This window comes from Doryrhamphus excisus, chromosome 19 (genome assembly GCF_030265055.1).
Source record: "Doryrhamphus excisus isolate RoL2022-K1 chromosome 19, RoL_Dexc_1.0, whole genome shotgun sequence".
In the NCBI taxonomy this organism is placed as follows: domain Eukaryota; kingdom Metazoa; phylum Chordata; class Actinopteri; order Syngnathiformes; family Syngnathidae; genus Doryrhamphus; species Doryrhamphus excisus.
The window spans coordinates 11137180-11157204 of record NC_080484.1 but is presented as its reverse complement, the minus strand read 5'-3'; the positions used below and the strand labels follow the sequence as shown (position 1 = coordinate 11157204).

General features: G+C 41.7%; 2 protein-coding genes across 2 annotated transcripts in view; one reads left to right on the top strand and one right to left on the bottom strand.

Annotated features, from left to right (window-relative positions):
* Positions 1-14876, bottom strand: part of sesn1 (sestrin 1) — a 46659-nt gene extending 31783 nt beyond the window's left edge. The window contains exons 1-2 of the mRNA XM_058057926.1: positions 14740-14876; positions 13474-13793 (exon numbers count right to left, since the gene is read on the bottom strand). Of these exons, the coding sequence (XP_057913909.1) occupies positions 13474-13749 (276 nt within the window). The 5' untranslated portion in view covers positions 13750-13793; positions 14740-14876. The remainder of the gene's footprint in view (positions 1-13473; positions 13794-14739) is intronic.
* Positions 14877-15540: 664 nt separating this feature from the next.
* cep57l1 (centrosomal protein 57, like 1) lies at positions 15541-19105 on the top strand. Its single transcript, XM_058057928.1, has 11 exons — positions 15541-15896; positions 16361-16523; positions 16605-16781; positions 16859-16980; positions 17143-17247; positions 17316-17393; positions 17792-17881; positions 17964-18029; positions 18098-18360; positions 18439-18583; positions 18768-19105. Exons 1-11 carry the CDS (start codon positions 15876-15878, stop codon positions 18966-18968), a joined length of 1431 nt encoding a protein of 476 aa, XP_057913911.1. The 5' UTR covers positions 15541-15875; the 3' UTR covers positions 18969-19105.
* Positions 19106-20025: the final 920 nt, after the last annotated feature.

The window sequence follows — 20025 nt, the reverse complement described above, 5'->3', positions numbered from 1 at the left end:
GATGTTGCTTTTGACTTGTTGCCTGGACGTGGACTGGTTACGTACGTTACAGACCATGTTTGCTTTTTCCTTGTGATGTCGCATGAAGTAAATATGACAAGGAGGCGCTTAGTTCCTGCCTTCCACACCCCTCCTTCCTGACGTCGAATGACGACAAGCCAGCCAATGGGAGCCTTTGACTCTTCCAAGCTAATGAACACGGCAACGAGAGCTAGCGACTGATTGACGGCGATCCTGAAGCCATACCAACGCTGCAAGTTTGACTGAAAATGAGCTGACTGGGTGACTGGAGTGTATATTTTGTATTTGGTTGTCTGCCAGCCTGTGCATGCCTGCTTTCCCAAGGAAGCGATACAGAGGAACAGGCCAGGCGTGGCGAGCCGCCAACACTGACTATTCACAAAGGTTTCCCGTCTCATCCATCTCCCCGTGGCCTAGAAATGACTCCCGTAAGAGTATCGCCAAGTTTAACCACTCATAAGTCAAATGTTTGGAAAATAATCAGTAAATGGTCTCATCTTTTTTTTTTTTTTTTACACTCCTAAGATTTGTTTGTTTTCTTTCAACAATAAACGCCATTGTTTCCAATGCTTTACTCATACTTAGATCTCTGTCTAATACGCTCTTTGGCCTCTGGAGATTACAACTGGGATTTGAAGGGGCTCATATTGGTAATCACCATCAGCACGGACAAACTGAGCTCGCTGCCCTTGCTGGAAGTACTGTTGTTGTTCTTTACAACACTGACCCATGTTCTAACAGTACAGCCTGTTCATGAGTACCAAACGTGTGAAAAATATCATGAAACAATAGCCACCACAGGAAGTACACTGTCCAGAAAAAAAACAAGGAACTCTCCCAATGTTAACGTGTGAGCCAATGTTATGTCATATTAATATAATACGGCTTATGTTCTGTTATTTCTATGTAATCTACTATATTGGCTAACACAAGTGCAAAAGTAACTATAGGGGTGTTATTTCATGTCTACAGTTCTCTAACAGTGTTAAAACTGGATTTAGAAGGTCGTAAACAAGTGCAAAGGTGACTATAGGGGTGTTATTTCATGTCAAAGGTTCTTTAACAGTGTTAAAACTGTATTTAGAAGGTCGTAAACACAAGTGCAAAGGTGACTAAAGGGGTGTTATTTCATGTTTATTGTTCTCTAACAATGTTAAAACCGTATTTAGATGGTTGTAAACGCAAGTGCAAAGGTTACTATAAGGGTGTTATTTCATGCCCAAAGTTCTCTAATAATGTTAAAACCGTATTTAGAAGGTCGTAAACACAAGTGCTAAGGTGACTATAGGGGTGTTATTTCATGTCTACAGTTCTCTAACAGTGTTAAAACTGTATTTAGAAGGTCGTAAACAAGTGCAAAGGTGACTAAGGGGTGTTATTTCATGCCTATAGTTCTCTAATAATGTTAAAACCGTATTTAGAAGGTTGTAAACACAAGTGCAAAGGTGACTATAGGGGTGTTATTTCATGTCTACAGTTCTCTAACAGTGTTAAAACTGTATTTAGAAGGTCCTAAACAAGTGCAAAGGTGACTAAAGGGGTGTTATTTCATGTTTATTGTTCTCTAACGATGTTAAAACCGTATTTAGAAGGTCGCAAACGCAAGTGCAAAGGTGACTATAGGGGTGTTATTTCATGCCTATAGTTCTCTAATGTTAAAACCGTGTTTACAAGGTTGTAAACACAAGTGCAAAGGTGACTATAGGGGTGTTTTTTCATGTCTATAGGTCTCTAATGTTAAAACCGTATGAAGAAGGTAGTAAACATGTTTTCTATGCTCCAACTATAAAAATATTCCACTTACTAAAAAGGAATCCTGCTTCAAAATTCACATATCACACTTGGGCCTGGAACCAATTAACGGCAATAAACGAGGGACAACTGTATAGTGCTTCTTGGAACCACTCACTTGGATGGATGAATACAGCTCATTAAAGCTACAGACACACAGAAATGGCATGCTCCCAGTAGGGCAGGGGCCCCGGGGGCCATTTTTCAGCATGTGGCCCTTGCTGCAAAAAGGATGCATACCCCTACAGGAGAGGTGTGCAGGGGTTTGTAGCCTTCCAATTGATGGACACACTATTGATGGACATTCTGATGAAAGATAACACCTTGGTAGCTGCTGAAATCAAACGACCCGAGGAATCTTTGTCATCCACAGTGCTGAAGTCAAGGAATGCAAATGCTGATTCAGCGTCTTCTACTGAGACAAAAGTGAGACAGAAAATCAGGAGGCAAAACAAAGTTGTACACACTTAGGCACAACACACTGAGGACTTGGTTTAAAATGTCAGATAAATAAATAGATTCTTGTGGTGGAAAAGACAACACCATGCCACAAGAGCTCAGTTTACACGAGGCCGCATGTCAAGCATAGAAGCGACTTGCTCAGTGACAGCCTGGCATTGTGTTGCCTCCCTGAGTCCTGCAAAACATGTCGGCAAAGCACGACAACAACGCTCATGCGGAATGTGTGTGTCGTGGAGGAATGTGTGGTCGCACCGTCCAGTAAACCCACAAGGTGTGGTGGATAGCAACATGATGTAACAGTAGAGCTCGTCCAATTAAAAAGGCGCAGATACAAAAGAAACCCCAACAAGGCAGTGAACTTGATTTGCACTAAGTTTCCGTTTTGGTCCAGCTATTAAAATACGTTGAACTGCCAGCCTGAGAAAAAAGGGAAGCGAGTCAGCATTTCCTCTTTTGTGCACGCGTCCTCTGTCAGGTTAAACACGTGTGATCCAATATAATAACACACGACTGTTAAACATGGAGGACAGTGGCTTCTTAGTAATGGTTATCATCCAATTACTCAATTAACCTCTCAACTGGGGGCGTCAAACTCACCACCTGCAACTCTGAAACCATATTAATGGTATTCAGACACATTTCATCATTATCATTTTCACATTGTACTGTTTTACTGTTCCCTAGTGCACTTTTGAGTGAACATTCATCATATAATTTTAGAAATAAATCATTATATTACAAGTGGTTAGCGCGAAGACCTCACAGCTAGGAGACCAGGGTTCAATTCCACCCTCGGCCATCTCTGTGTGGAGTTTGCATGTTCTCTCCGTGCATGCGTGGGTTTTCTCCGGGTACTCCGGTTTCCTCCCACATTCCAAAAACATGCTAAGTTAATTGGCGACTCCAAATTGTCCATAGGTATGAATGTGAGTGTGAATGGTTGTTTGTCTATATGTGCCCTGTGATTGGCTGGCGACCAGTCCAGGATGTACCCCACCTCTCGCCGAAGACAGCTGGGATAGGCTCCAGCATCCCCGTGACCCTTGTGAGGAAAAGCGGTAGAAAATGAATGAATCATTATAGTAATTATGCATAATAAATAATACAAAATAATTATTTGTAATTTGATTTGACAACTAAAGTATAAAATACTAAAGTATATTCTTGACAAACATTATTCCACGAGCCACTTAAAATGATATTGTGGGCCAAATCCGGCCCCCAAGCCTCAAGTTTGATACATGTTTGGTTCCCACATTTTTAACAATAACCTTTATTTCAGTGCTTTTAAAAAACTAATTCTACTTGCAAATCTGCTTGTGTCTCCATTTACCACATGCCTTTTCTCTGAGGTAGTGATGACTTCAGTTATGTCACCACTATACTTATACTGCAATTAGCTTACGGTCTGGAGGAAGGCAACTATCACTAGCAATTACACTTTTACACGTGGAATTCAGAAGTCGGTCACACAAAAGCATTCACACTCTCTACCACACACACACACACACACTTGAACAGGCTGCACCAGAGTCGAGGTCGGAGGTGAACGACTGTGGGAACGCAGCTCACCCCCGCAGCGCGAGTCTGTCGCCTCTTCTGACAAACGGGCCTGTAACATAAACAACCGTACATACACATGAGCTCTCTGGACAATGCGGCCTCCGAGAGCAGAGGACAATACCACTGAAACAATACCACACACGCTTGGAACAACAGGGGAGACTAGCCTAAGCCAAAGTTTACGATGGACAAACACACACACACACACACAATGTAAGTGAATAGGAGGCATTCTATCAGGTGACGGTTTAGAACAGTTCAGAAAAGGTTATAAACTGCGAAGAAGGAGCTTGAGTTCCTAATATTTTGACTGTGTACATCCGGCCTGTTAAGCTGAGTGTTGAGCTGGTGTGGTTTGTATCCTAATAGGGGCTGCAGGCCTGGACTGCAGCCACCTGACTAGCTTATGTGACCTGATCCGCAGATGCCTGTAAATCCTGCATGCTCCCTGTTATAAATCTCCCTGAACTTGTAAACACACACATATACACACACACACATACAGCAATTACTAACCACACAGACACACACACAGACGCACAAATACACACAAGCTGGATGACAGCCAGGTGACCAGGGCAAAAGGAAAATCATGTGCAGCATGACAAGCATTCACCTCAGTTGCATGGAAAATTCCCACCCCCCATCAAGCAAACACAGGAAATAGTCGGCTGGCTTAGCACGCCCTCCTGTGGCCTAACTGCGCACTGCATCATGTGTATATAAAACTCAGACCCATATAAATACAATACTGTACATATAATATTACAAATTTAAATTATTTCTGACTATTGTGTATTTGCAGGTATTTGAGTGACCTAGAAAGGGTCAAGCTACTTATGGTCAGCGAGGTACTTGATCCCAACCCCACCTTTGAATACATGCAAATACAGTACTCTCAAAACTAGACACTGCAATTGTACTTTTGTTTTTTGCTCCAGAGCTCCCCCTACAGTTGAGAAGTGCAGAAGGTCCTCGGTCTACGCAAGAGTTCGGTTCCTACGACACAGAACACATTAAATAGACATTTAATGGACATATAAGATAACACTGGAAGGGGTGTTGCAAAAAAGGGCGAGATGGGCTTACTGGGGAGGGACCAAATCTCAACAATGAGACCACGATGCTGCTAAGTTATCACTGTCAATTTCATAGGCACATATGATTTCACGTGTTCATTCACTTTCTTTGCCATCAGAAGTGTTGATCTCATCACGGTTGGTAAAAGTTAAAGGGGGCCCATTATGCTGTTTCCATGTTTCTGACCTATAAATGTTATTAGAATGTTGTATGATGATGTTAAACGTTTCAGATAATGAGGTTTGCGCATTTGGAAGTGATGGCTCTGAGGCTCACTGTGAGAAGTCACCTGCTGAATGGGCGTACCTGGGTACAAGCTGTCAAAACACGAGTACCGTCCGTACAGTGGAACCAACACTGGAAGCAATTTCACCATAGGAATGAATGGTATGAGTCAAACTCATACATACAATAAACATAATAATAAACATACAATATATTTCTGACTATTTTCAATACTATATATAACGTGTGCTGTCCAATCAAAAAACATTGTATAAAAAAGAATAATAACCCATGTCCATGGATGACAAAAGGTCTTCAGAATGCTTGTAAGAAAAAAAATCATTTTATAAAAACTTCATCAAACAAAGAACACCGGATGCTGAAAGTAGGTACAAATCATATAAAAACAAATTAACTTCCATTTTAAGGAAAAGCAAACAAGATTATTACAGTACTCAGTTAGAAAAAAGCAAAAATAACATGAAGGCTTTCTTTTTTTGTCAAAAATGCACTCCTACTGTTCCAACAAATAAACCACACTGTTATTAAAGCCCACAGTTTGACCCCATAAGTCGGTTTGACGGATGAACAAGCCCTACAAAACACCCATTGAGTGTAGGGTGTCTACCTGGATGGTACACACCTTTAGAGGATTGTAAAGCACATGCAAAATTGGATGATTGGTTGAAAAACATGGGCGCCATTACACAAAAATGTCTTTGCAAGAGCACAAGCGGGACTAATTGACATTGAGCGTGCGTCCTCTGATTGTAACATCAATCACCAAAGCAAGCAAAGCACGGGTGTGATTAACAACATTAATAATGGCTCCTTTCCATTAGTAACCCAATAAAGCATGTCGCTAATGCTTGCCAGAGCCCTGGAAGTGGATCTCCTAAATCCTGCCGTCATTCATGTTATTCATTACTCCTGTGGTTTTCATTGCAATGACAGATCGAAAAAAGGAAGGGAGTCTATAAAAGCTGACACCACATCATGATGCCCGAAGGTGAGCCTGTCTGGAAGAGCTCCACATGTTAAACGTGTTGCACTGTAAAAAAAAATAACACCGTCAACTGATTTATGATTGCACCAGCTCGGTTTCCATTGGCAGTGCTGAAGCAACAGAAAGGAGGATTTAATGCATTCTTGGGAGACGCGTTCACTCTGGAAGCATTGGAGGCCGATGACAAATCATTTTTGGAATGTAATTTCATCTGGCAGGTTTCACTGTGTAAACATCAGAGAGGATTGTTTATTCTGCGTAGCCTCCTCTCTCATTCTTCTGAGAGAGAACAATGACAGCGTTAAAGATTATAAAACCTGATTGTGTTTAAAGTTTTAACAAATTCTTGCGACCATCGCCAACACAGTTTGCACAAATGTACTGATATTTTGCATTATAATGCTCATAAAGGTTCTGCATGAATGTAAAAAGAAATACAATAAAACTAAACTAAAGTAAAACTACTTTGACGGCACTTGAGGGGACAAGAAGGTGTTCACATTGTGATACAGTCACCTCCGGGCGTTTTATAGGTAGGAAAGAAAAGTTTGCAGACACTTTTTCATGATATTTAAGAGAGAAATGGTCTCCAAACTTTTGACTGGACAACTAAAATAAATTAAAAGCCTTTTGATGACACCTGGGGAGGGAAATGGGGGGCGGTGTTTAGCTCTGTTATGCTTCATTGTATACAATTTTCCATGATATTGAATGAGAAATGGAAATTTCAATTTCAATGGGAAATCAAGTAAAAATGTTTTGACTTGATTCTGCATAAGTACAAAGTAAAAAAAAGTATAATAAAACAAAAATAAAGTAAAAATAATTTGATGGCACCAAGACACAAAACGAAGAGGAGATAGGAAGGTGTTTGCAGACTATTGCTGTCACCTTGTGGTGTTTTATAGACTGCTCAATAAACTTTATTTGTGTGTCATTAAGCTTCTCTATATATTCTTCCATGATATTGACTGAAACATCGTTGTACAGTAATCTTGTTAATTGGCTCCAGCTCCTGTGATGAATAAAATTCCACAAAGTAGGATTCATTTTTGGAATATTTTTAAGTTAAGGTATACAAGACATGTTTAGGACCTTCTAAGTATGTTTTTTTTACATTATTAGAGCCCTCTAGACACGAAACTAGCAGCCCTATAATCACCTTTACAATCGTAATATCCAATATAGCTGACAAAATAGGAGTAAATAAGCCATTTAAAACATATGCAAGACTGGTGCTTGCGTGTTACTATAAATGTGTTCCTTAGGGACCTGACAGAGAGGCAAACAGGAAGTGATGTCGGGGTTCCGAGTTCCGAGTCATTCTTATGCTTGAAAATGCTTAACTTGGGCAAGAATGTATTTGACTAACAGTAAACTATTTAGTATTCATTGAACTGTCGTAAAGGGAAAACGCGGAATTTGAAGAGACACGTAACAAAGAGGGAACAGGAAAGAGGCTGCAGAGCAAGGATTGAGTAATTTTTATTTATTGTAGTTTTACTCAACTGTGGTTAACATCCCTTAATACTTATATAATAAGCATAAAAGTGCTTGGTGGCTGTTTTGACAGCATGTATTATCATTAAATTACATTGCAATGTGTCATAATTACAAAGCAGACAATCCTTCCATTTCCCTTGCCAACGTTCTATTTCCTCATGCTTGTCCTCGCCATTAATTCCTGAATAACACGTCCAGAAATAAATCACATCCTCCTCCACGTTCAAGTACCAGTGCCAGCCAACCAACCAACCAACCCCCTCCTCGCCAGTGCACCTCATGCCACTGGTACCATGACGACTGCTTACACTCTGCAAAATCCCCAAACCCGACGTGAGCCCCTCCCTCCCTCTGTGCCAGGATAATGCAGCCCAAAAGCTAGTCGTCTGAAGAAACACTGCAAAAATGTGTAGTGGTTTATATTGCAATCACCATTAAAAGCACATAAAGTCATTTACTGAAGCTGACTGGATTGACAGTGACCTAGTTACACACTTCTCACATTCCCCCTTCTGCCCCCTTGGATCTAGTCTCCAGCCCAAAGCATGTTGCGCAGGCTTTGTGGGGTTGGGAGGGGGTCTGTCTGGGGTGTCGACTCCTACTCTAGGGTATTACACATGCTTTGAAATGAACTTATTATTCCTACAAAAAAAAAAACCATGCATGCCTTCAGTTAAACTGGGCCTTTCAAATCACGTCTTGCACAACATTATGTCAGCAAATCCTGTCAAATTTCAGCTTTGTTAGCATGGAGACCATTCACCTAAGGTTACTTTACTTTTTCTTTGGCTTGGATGCCAGATGGGAAAAAAAAGGGAAACGTGGTGACAATCATAGAACCAGAAATTGAACTTTGTGCTACATGCGCCTCTGTCCTGGCTGCTCAGTGCAACATAGCAGTCAATAATAATAATAATAATAATAGACCAGTCAGCTGTGCTTAGCTATTACGGAAGAGCCCAGCCTCCCAACAGTGAGTCACTTAGTATTTAGAAGTATTTTCCAGGTGGATCGCTCAATTGTGACGGAGTCTCGTGACAAACATTAGTACACCACCTCCCGAACTAAACATGTCAAAACGACGACCTGAAACAATTCGCTCTCTTACGGAACGTGAAGGGAAGTAGAGCATTTTTAGAAAGTTTAGCAGAGCATGCTAGTGCGGCTGTGTGCGACTCAGGCCTCTGCCTTCAAAATCGCCACATACTTCCTAGATGTGTAAACAAAATAAGTGTGTTACATTAATAACGCAATTGGAGTTGCATTGGTGACTTTGTCTTCCTTAACTACAAGCACGGGCATTACCTTAGAGATTTTTGCATTTAATTAACAGACTATTTACTGTCTCAAAAAAAAAAGAAAAAAAAGTACAAAACAAAACTACAAAACTTAGCCTGGGCAGTTAATACAGGTGACGGTTTGACTCTGGAACAGATTATTTCTATTGTCATTGTGGAATGGAATGGAATGGCCTTTATTGTCATTATTCAAGATGTACAACGAGATTGGAGAGCTTCTCCTTTCAGTGCAATAGTCAAGTTTAAAAAAATATATATATATATATAAAAGTAGAGTAAAAAAAAGACAATTTAACAAGATATATACAAGATATCCAAAATATACACATAGTATTGCACAGGAGCATATGCAGGAGCAGACATATTGCAGATATATTAATTTTAGTGCAATTATAAATGGGTCATAGTGCAAATAATGACTGGTGTATACAAATGAGTAAAGTGTGTGTGTTGGAAAGGAACGCTTTAAAAAGCTGCAAACATTACAAGCAGTCTTGTACGATAGCGACAAGACGAAGTAAAGCAGCTGCGCTACACTGACGGCAACATGGAGGGTCGTGTAGACCACAACATCTCACAGCTGCCAACACACACACACACACACACACATCAGCTGTAAATCCACAGCTTTGTGTCTCTATCACATCCTCTATATCCACATTGCATTGGATTGTACAGTCACTGTGCCAAAGGTCAGCCCCTGCTGCTTCTGGAGCTTTCTCTACCCCCTCCTCTAGTCGTACAATTTGTATGACCCGTTTCCAACGTTCCCTGGCTGAGATCTGGTCTAATCCAAGCAGATCTGTGCAGACCACAAGGCTCTGGCTCTCCATGGGTTGCCCCCCACTCCTCTCTCTCTCGCTGTTTACTCAGTAAAGCAGCACCACTCTATGAGGATGGCAATAAACATGCACACAAAAGCACGGTGACAACAGCAACACATCCAAGCACAAAAACGCCACATTCCTGACACTATGATAGAGTGAATAAAAGCATATCGATTCTCGGAACTGCTGCACGGTCACGATGGACAGAACAAAGTAATAACTGCATCTGTCCACAAGCCTGAGCCTTGTGTTTGTTTATGCAGCCTTGACGCAAGCATGTCACACAAAGCTCAGGAAATCACACAGCCTGTTCGCAGCAGGATTTAGGAGGGATTCATACAAAAACACAAGCACTGCAAGCGGTAGAAAAACACATTTTATGGGTATTCACTTGAAGGAGCTTCATTCCGTATTCATTTCTGAATTTTATGACATTTCCATATCCAAAATATCATCCAATAATGCTGTCGGATATGAAATGAACACAAAAGGTACACAAAAATATACAACTAGACAGCCCAAATCAATCACTGCTTCGAGAAAAGAGGCAAAAATGTCAATTACTGTTTTCCAGAGCCAAAGCTGAGGTGTGTGAATACCTCATTTTGCTTAAAACACACATATAATAGGTCTACTTTCATGGTTTTGAGAACATTTATTATGCAAAACTGGAATTAATTACGCAACATGTTGCAAATCAATTTAAATACAAGAAAATTCAAGTACTGCGCATAAAAAAGTGGTGTGCCGTTATAAAAACATACCGTGAGTTAGGTAAATACATCTCAACAAAAAACTGCCATAATTGATAAGTACTTGTCAGTCTTCTCCAAAAAAAAAAGAACAATGGCAGCCATAAGGGAAACACTGTAGCCTCTCACACAGCCATTCCACTTAATTAATGACACATAAGTGTTTATTGCAGCGGTTGCCGGGTCATGCTAAATGGCTGCGATTAAACCAATAAGTAGGTGTTAACTAATGACGAGCATCCTATGACTCAACTCTGGCCTAAAGTGATGTTGTTGTAATTAAAGGGAAAAGATAACATGATTTTTAGGAGTTTCTAATAAAGTACGATGTTTGGAGTTTCTTCATGTGCAAAATGAATAAGCTATTTGAGAGCTGATTCAAGTTCGGGTAAAGGACTAACACAATGGTGCAATTACATAACACAAAGGACCCACTCTCTGTCCCTGTCAAGTAGCCCGAGACTGGACTTCTTTCATCCAGCCCGGGAATATGGTGACCGCCTGCCACACAAATCCCAGCTATTGTGTCTGTTCATTTTTGTATGTGTGTGTGTTTTTTGGGATGCGTTTTGCCATGCAAACCGGTAATCCTGGTGTCTATTTGCATTCAATCTATGACACTCTGACCCCGTGTTGACAGAACTTGCAGAAATGCACGCATATGCCGTTTTCTGACCCTTGTTCACCCCACGAGACAACCCCCCCACACCACCACCAGCAGCAGCCTATGGGAACCTGACCCCTCTCTGTGCACACAGAACCCTATTTTCAGACCTTCTAACCCTTAACCCACAGGACTCAGCAATACACAACGGAACAAACATGGCTTCTCTAACAGCCTGTACAGTGGCATACTGTGCATTAGGCTTAAGGACCTACTGCAAAAAAGCTATGTAGTATAAGCCTCGATTAATTTTTCCAGCCTCCATAGAACAATGGCATGAATGGAGTGAGCCCTTCTGTCGGTCATGCAGTCTCTGGGTGGAGGCGGGGAAATTCTATTTGTAAATTTTAGTTTTTCTTTGTAAGTAATGTTAAAATGTTGTCTCGTTTTGTTCTCGCAGACCCTGTATTGTCTTGTGAGCCCCCAGAAGAAGAAGAAAAGAAAAAAAAAACCCTGACCTCCTTCCCTTCATCTTGTCTAAAAGCCCACTTCAATTTCTGACAATTGTGAGAAATGTTTGTGTGTGTGGGAATTAAGACAGGGAATCTGGGAGGAGTAGGGGGAAGGGTTCAACTGTAAGGCCGCCATCGCCATCAGATGCAACATAGCTCATAAAAGCAGTCTCTGGCAAGCCCTGTGCAAATGCAGCTTAGCATAATTCAAAAATACCAGACGGCGTGTACTATGCCGGACGGCTAAAACCCAGCAAAGCAGCTTTCTCCCTCTCTTTCATCTCTCTGCCCCTATCCTCAACCTTCCGAAAACACTTCCTCAAAACAGGAATTAATGCCAGCATCAAACCGTTTACAGTTTCGCAATAACAATGTGTCACGTGTGCTTTGTTTGCTGAAAGAAAACCTCAGGTTGAGCAGGTTAAAATTGTTAATATGATCTGTCCGTCCTATTAAAGAAACACTGCATCGCATTCAGGAGTGACAGTCATTTTAGACAAGGTTATGACTAAATAACTAAACCGACTGCACTCGGCTTCCAGCAGAGTTAAACATACACTAAATCACCTTGTAAATGTCCGATGATGGCGAGGGTTATGGAATATGTTCATGTGTTATGGAACATTTTCTCTGTGACTCACAAATTGTGCTGTCGGCGCTCCATGTTATATAATACAATTGCAAGACTTAAAGGTCCCGTCTTATGCAAAAGTAAAGTAATATGTGTTTTTGATTGCTTGTTTGCTCAACTTTTGAGAGAAGAGCCTTGGTTTCGACTTTGAACGCTCTTCCCCAGGCTTCGCTACACATCTTAAAATGCAGCTGAACTGTCCATCAGGCACCTATAGACGTGGAAGCAGTGCATTTGATCATTTTGTTTTTCTTGAGCGACTAGGCTAACCTAGCATGACATTTGCGGCTTAAAATTTGAGTGTGATATTAGCGCTCTGCTAGTGTTGCTAACATTTGTGTCAAACTTCTTAATGTTGCGTTTTATACAGGGTCAGGCAAAATGATCTGACACATTTGTAGGTTAAATAAAAAAAAAACAAAATAGTGTTTTTATTTTTGAAAAGTACATATAATGCAATCATTTTGCCTTATTTCTTTATAATGCCATTGTTTTTCATTTCTTTTTCAGTTGCTGCCATGAATCGAACTGGTGAGCATCACGCTTTCATTGTGGAAACGTTTATCAAAACAAACGAATCTGCAACTGCAACACAACGAGCGTTCCGTTTGCACTTCAATCTTGGTAGACATGATCCCGTACCAGCTCCAAACACCATCTTGTTATGGGTTACCAACTTCAGAGCTACTGAATCTGCATTGAAACCAAAATCAACCGGCTGACCTCGCACCGCCAGAACTGATTTAATTTTTAAAACATAATAAAACAGAATGGCATTATATGTACTTTTCGAAAATAAAAACACTTTGTTTCTTTAATTTATTTGCCTTTTATTTAACCTACAAATGCCTCACATTATTTTGCCTGACCTGGTACATACATATACATATGGTAGCGCTACAAACACAGCTCGTTAGCATTAAAGCGACAGACGCATAAAACCGTGCGACAATGACAAATCTGAAGGACCCACGGTATCGGTTTAGCAGGCTTGGAACCTCTGCTGAACCCAAAGTACCTGGTTTTGCCCGAGAAAAAGTGGCAAAAGGGAGTAGAGGCATGGCATCATTGATGGTAATCCACTTGTCTCAATGCTTATGAGGAAGCGGCAGATGGCAGAAGATCAATACCATAAGCACTACAATAAAGGTGCTTTGTCAAAAAGGGGATTTTATAATTAATAACCAAACTCTCCTACCTGGACGGCCTGTAAAAGTCGAACGCATCTCTCCTTCACATCTTCAAAAGGGCACCGTTTGGTGAGCATGAGCAGATGGGCCAGTATGATGTTCAGGTCGCTGCAGAGGCACTCGGACGGTGCTGGAGAGGGCGACGAAGGTGGTATCGGCCCGATAGCTTCGACTTTCCTCATGACGTCCTGGCGGATGTACTCCATGGCGGCCGTCCTCGAGCTGATGTCGCGGCTGCCCAGCCCATCCCACCTGGTCAGAGACTCCTGGTCTTGCGCTTCCATCTTTTGATATGGGACTGATGTTGTGTTGTTGATGTACAACAAAGCTAGGCAAATATTAGCACAGGAGAAATTATGATGAGTTACATTGAACATAGTATTAGAAATATTTTTTAAATATAACACATAATACAACTGCACCATCAAAAATGATTTCACACAAGCACACATACAAAACTATACCCATATCGACAACCCGCAAGGCATGCTGGGTAACCTTTTTCAACTCAAATATCCCTAAATGTTTAAAAGTGAGTGGTGAGACGCCGTCTCTCTCATTATGGCGTGCTATTCTTCAGTAGGTATCTGGCGTTGTATGTCGGACAGACGGCACGTCTCGATGTGTTCCCACTCCCGCTCAAGCTTGATAATGTCAACCGTAAAAATGGCACTCACCTTGTGGCAGCATAGCAAGTCAATGGCACAGACAAGAACCAATGGTGCATTGGTTAGTTTGATTAAAACTGAGCCCACTGACCAGTTTTGGGTCCAGAGCCTCACATTGGAAAACCGTGGTCTGCATTAATAGCATTGGAATTCATCCAAAGGAATCTCTTGACTGCATGTTTCAAATTTTCTTAATAATGTTGAAAAAAATTGCCACATGCATGTCAGATAACATCATCCGTAATGACCTCTAAAACCTGGCAGATGCTTCTTGCGAGGGATTTAAACCTACATCATGCTGGACATTGTTTACCAGTTTTTCTGCACCATCTTGATACTTGCTGAAGGCTATTTTAACATTAAGTAAGCATATGTTTAATGACAAGAATGCACCACGTCATTACAAATGTTCCTACCAGCTGTCGCTCTTGTAAATCACGAATGTGAAGGCTAAAATGTGATTTTAAAAGTGCACAAATAGGACGCCTGTCACTCAGCTCCATTCAATCCCCTCCTTGCCACAATTCAAGTAAAACAGTAGCGCTGACAGGACGTTTTACGCTTTCAAAGTGTGACAGAATAAGAAAACCTAAGAAGGATACTTACTTTATTCACATTCTTCGGAACTGGTCTTTGCAACGGGACACCTTTCACAGACAACAGTAGCCAGTCTACCTCCGCTCACAGTAATATCAGGAGAAGGCAGCAACTACATGGTAAACAAATGATTGATAGCAGTCATCAGCCAATGGGATAAGCAGTTTTGTATTCAAGGGCGGGGAAGTAGTGGCTCTGGTATGTGATTGGTTAGAATGGCTGTTACCATGCGTTCAGAGGAATGCTTTATGGGTAGTCAAGTTCTTTTAAAAAGGCCTAACGTTTGTTTGGCTTGCGGTTGGCGTTTTAGAAACTACTACTCCCATCATGCACCACGCCCACCTTCGTTTTGTTTATTACAAATGAGCGAAAAAACACACAAGAAAAAGGCGAGGTATCGACCCCCCCTCTCTCCCTGGGGGTTGTTTTGTTTAAATAACGTCATTGCTATTTATGTGAGCTGCCAAAACGTCACGCTGAAAGGATACACATGATGACAACATGGCTTAGATATGATGATGTGCTGAACAAATAACCATTTTACAATTACATATAATGTAACTTATATGTCTTAACTCATATATCTGAATAGTGCTGACCATAGCCTTTTATACACAGCAAACAGTTTTGAAAGATTTTACATTATTTTGGAACATACGTAAAATGTATGCTTGTCATTTTAGTTAACCCTATTTGCTAGGTAGGTTTGACTTCCAGCCATCTGCTTATCATCATTCGGGTCGCAGGGGTGTGCTAGGGCCCTAATCCCCGCTGACTTCGGGCGAGAAGCGGGGTACACCCTCGCCTTTGACTTGCATATTAATAATAAAATAAATTCTGCCAAGAGACATGAGTGAAGACTGCGTTTCTATGGAGGAATATTTACGAGACAGTGACGTGACATCCTTCAAAAGTGTACAGTAATCCACCAGGTACACAAAGTACTGGCGAGGGCGGAACCAGTGTGCAGGAGGAACTACAATCAAAAGCCTCCAAAAGAGAGGGAAATTTAAACTGTCCGGACATTTCACTTGGACCTCTGTTGATGCAAAAAATTGCAATAAAAACATCGATTGCGACCAATCCTGTCCCTCAAGAGAATGGAATGAAAACGTCTTTTCGCGAATAACTCGTAATATTACAGAATGGAGTTTTGCCACGATCAGGTAACGTTTCGAAAGTAGCCGTTTGGCTAGCAATGCCGCTAGCTGTTTATTAGCTCTGACGTTACGACGCTTTGCATTAATTAGCTTTAAGTTATCCTAATTGTATCTAGTTTAACTAGCATCCAAGACGAAAAATTGTTCACATGTTTTAATAAAGCGGCAGTTAATTGTCGTTCCTTTACGACAAGTAACTGCGGCCTTGTCTTCGTAGCTTCTTTGTTATTGTCCTGGCCAGTAATGCTACATTCAGGAAAACTAGGAATTTAGGATATTTGGAGGTTTTGAACAGGAAGAGGGCTCTGGAAATCGTGTTAAGATGGATATGTTTTACTTTTATCCAGTAGCATTGCGCCATAAGTTGCAAACACATGTACATACGTATATACATGCAGTATAAACATTTATTAAACACTAAATGAACGTCATGTGTGGTTGCAATCGCAATGTGACCTTATTTTCTTCAGCTTTTAGACTCGCCCTCCAAAAACAGTTTCATCGGGAGTTATCACCAGCCTCCAGACAAGATACTACCAGTTCCTGCAGACGCACAGCCCTCCTCCAAAGGTGCAGGGCTGCAGATGGACAGTCCTGCACATCCACAAACCAAAAGGAATATTGACAGAAAAGGTATGGTGCTATTCAAGCTGTTTTTTGGCACTGTAAAATTTATTACCACATATTATTTTCCCATTCTCTCTCTAACTATAGCTGTGGAGAATGCACTGAGGACCCTTCAGGAGAAAATAAGACGGCTTGAGAAGGAACGGGCGCAAGCAGAGAAGAGCCAACCACAGATATGGCAGGATGCTGAGAAGCAGCAGCCTGTCACGACGATGTTATGTGACAACCAATCATCAACTAGTCAGGACGGCACAAACAGGAGAGGTAAATAAATAAGTAGTCCAAAAAATGGCTAATTGGTGTCGGTATCATTGATGGTAAGATTATGATGTTGATTACAGAGTTGGACTCCAAGCTGCAGTCTGCAGAGTCTCGCTGTAAGATGCTGGAGAAGCAGCTGGACCACATAAAGAGGATGGTGGAAACTGCGAGGAAGGAGAAGAGCACTCCAATAGTGAATGGGGTATAAACTACAGAACAAACACAATCTCAGATCCAGTATCCACAGTTTAGCACCATAAAATACAGTATAACCAATCTAAAATATTGTACATTGAACATGTGTAAGGAATAATCAAACATTCCTAATGAATGAATGTCTAGTGATGCGGCTTTCCCACAACAGCAGGAAGAGTGGACAAGCAGCTTGGATGACCAAATTCAGCGGGAAAAGCTCGAGAAACTGGAATCTGAGTGTCTCAAATTGAGCAGAACCCAGAACATATCAGAGGTAAGTCATCTTATTTCATCTTTTAGTTCTTATGCATTAGTTTATGTTTTCTCTGGTCTTCTCGGCAGATGAAGCTTGCCGTTCTGGAGCAGAGGCTCCTACAGGAGGAACACGAGCGCAAACTTGTCCAGGAGAAAGCGGGTCAGGTCAGTACACCATAAATAGGGTGCTTTTTCTTGCTCAAATGTTGTCGTGTCACGTTGCCTAGCAATAATGACCACGTTGACAATATCACAGCACCATGTCAACATAAACAGACCCATGTGCACGTAACCACACTAAACTAACTCCACAAGTGTTTATCGCCACTTCAACCTGTTTAGTTCGGGAGGAGGCGGTTTAGTGTTTTATACTGAGAGCGGTCCACTGAGTACACAAATGTTCCTTCGCTTCACGATGACAGCATTTGATTCATCTTATGTATCTCATAACCCGGCTTGTTTATAATTTAAACCAGTATAAGTCATTTACTTATCATTGGAAGACTAACCAGTATATAAAACATATTTTGCATAAAAAATAATTTTAAACTGTGCATCCTCAGTTGCAGCGAGAGCTGGACCTCAGCCTCCGGTTGTCTTCACTTGCTTCTCAGCAGACAAAGCCAAAGACGACCACAAAGAAAGTCACATTGGTAATGTTTTGAAGCCTAAAATGACCTTCGTGTTATTATTATTCTTACTTTGTTGAAATTAAGCTTTTTTTAAAAATCTCAGAATACCCCCAGACACAATGAGATGGCATCACCAAGGCATAAAAGAATCCCTTTTGTAGCAGGGACGGTAAGACGCCAACTCTTAATGTTTATCATTAAAGAAGTCAGTGTTAATATTTGGATTCGTTTGTACAGTCGACAAGCCCAAGCCACTCTGTCCATGCCAACGTGCAAAGTATTCTACACATGATGAAGCACCACCAGCCTCAGCTGTGCCAGAGAGTCAGCGCCCTGCACCGATCAGGCAGCGGAGCAAGGAGGAGCCTCCAAATGGACGTTGCCACGACTCCCGCCTCTGTCCCCAGGTGCGACAGAGAAATGGAACACCAAGATCAGTCGCTGGGCTCACTGTCGGACCTGCTCTTAGCCCTGCAGGACGAGCTGGGACAGATGGGCTTGTGAGTAGGCAGAATTCCGTTGTAACATGTCTGTCGAATTTTGTTGATGCTTATTTTTTGCTTGTGTTTGTGTGGCAGTGAACATCAGGAGCTTGTGCATCAAATTGATAGCAGCCAGCAGTGCGAGCAGAGGCGGGACCTGCAGAGAGAACTGGAAGCTTTGGTGGGTAGAATGGACAAAAAGGGAGCGCAGATCAGCAAACTGCGGAAGCACCAGCAGGCGGTATGTAAAACCTCTTTCTCACAATATAGGATTTTATTATTAAAACCTGACTAAACTATATTGCCGGCATGCTGCCCCTATTTGGTTAAAAAAAAAATCATAGGATGATTTTTCACCCAGCAAAATGAATCATGACAGGCCTGACTGCAACATTCCACATACCCATCTTCAATGCTCCCTACAGGTCCACACGCTGACCCCGCAGCCGAGCGCAAACAGGACGCCTGCAAAGCCAAAAGGGATCAGGCCTTCGACAATTTCTCCGGTTCTGAATAAGCAGCAGGATAAGCAATGTATTGGCGCTCAGAAAAGTCTGCAAATTCTCCGGGAGTCGCAGAAATTGCGCAACAGCCTTAAACAAGACGACATCTACTGGGAGGTTTGATGTTTTTCCACAGGTGACGACATTGATTCATGTGTAAAACATGTTTTTAAAGCTATTTTACCTTTTGTGAGGTTGTGGTATGATGATTGGGATATTTGCTGTATATCATGTATTGTACGATTTTAATAAAGCTTATTTTCGACATTTTTGCCAGATAGTCACAATATGAGGTCAGACCACCAGATGGCAGTGTTGATCCAGTGTCATAATGAAGTGTCTTTAGCAACCTAGTTAGGGCTCTAGCACTGAGTGTGAAAATGGACGTACTTGCATGGTCGGTTGCGTCACCCTCCACTCTGTGACTCTGTGTGTACATAGACTGTATAGCGCCACCAACTGGCGGAAATACCATGTGTGAGAAAGTTACAGTAGATATACATTCCCACCAGTTGGTGGCGCTATAGAGTATGAATACACACAGTCACAGACCAGAGGTTGACCCAACACACCAAAAAAAAATATCAGGACAATTTAACCATACAGAAGAAAGTTACAGCAGATATACATTGCCACCAGTTGGTGGCGCTATAGAGTCTATCTGCTGTAACTTTCTTCTAAATGGTCGAATTGAAATTTTTTTCGGTGAGTTGGGTCGCCCTCCAGTCTGTGACTCTGTGTACATAGACTCTATAGCGCCACCAACTGGTGGAAATGTATATCTGCCGTAACTTCCTTATGCATGGTCGGATCGTCTCAAAATTTTTTTATGGTGGGTTGGGCCGTCAAACAGAACGTGACCACGTACCCGCCTTGGCACCGGTGTCGCCCCCTCCTGGTTGAAAATTATGTGTCGTATCTCCCTTGCACTTATCCGATTGCACCGTTTTTTTTCCGACCGTCCGTGTGCCCATCCGCTTGCGCTTGTACCCCTGACTTGCGTGTGTACCCCCAAGCTGCGCCGGGGTGCTCGAGCCCGCTCATCACTGCTTGCAGTTTTAATTCTATTTGACTTGTGGTAAGGACAGAGAAAGGGGGGAGTGTGAGCCTGATGCATTGTTTCCCTCTGCTCCTATATTGGATTACACCAAATGATTGGATGCACAAATCAGGTTAGTTG

What these genes read in the sequence shown, in the direction of transcription:
- cep57l1 (XM_058057928.1), top strand. Translation starts at nt 15,876, where the DNA reads ATGGAGTTTTGCCACGATCAG. An exon ending in AAGGAATATTGACAGAAAAG is followed by an intron (nt 16,524 to 16,604) that starts GTATGGTGCTAT and finishes CTCTAACTATAG; the next exon opens with CTGTGGAGAATGCACTGAGG. An exon ending in GAACCCAGAACATATCAGAG is followed by an intron (nt 17,248 to 17,315) that starts GTAAGTCATCTT and finishes TCTTCTCGGCAG; the next exon opens with ATGAAGCTTGCCGTTCTGGA.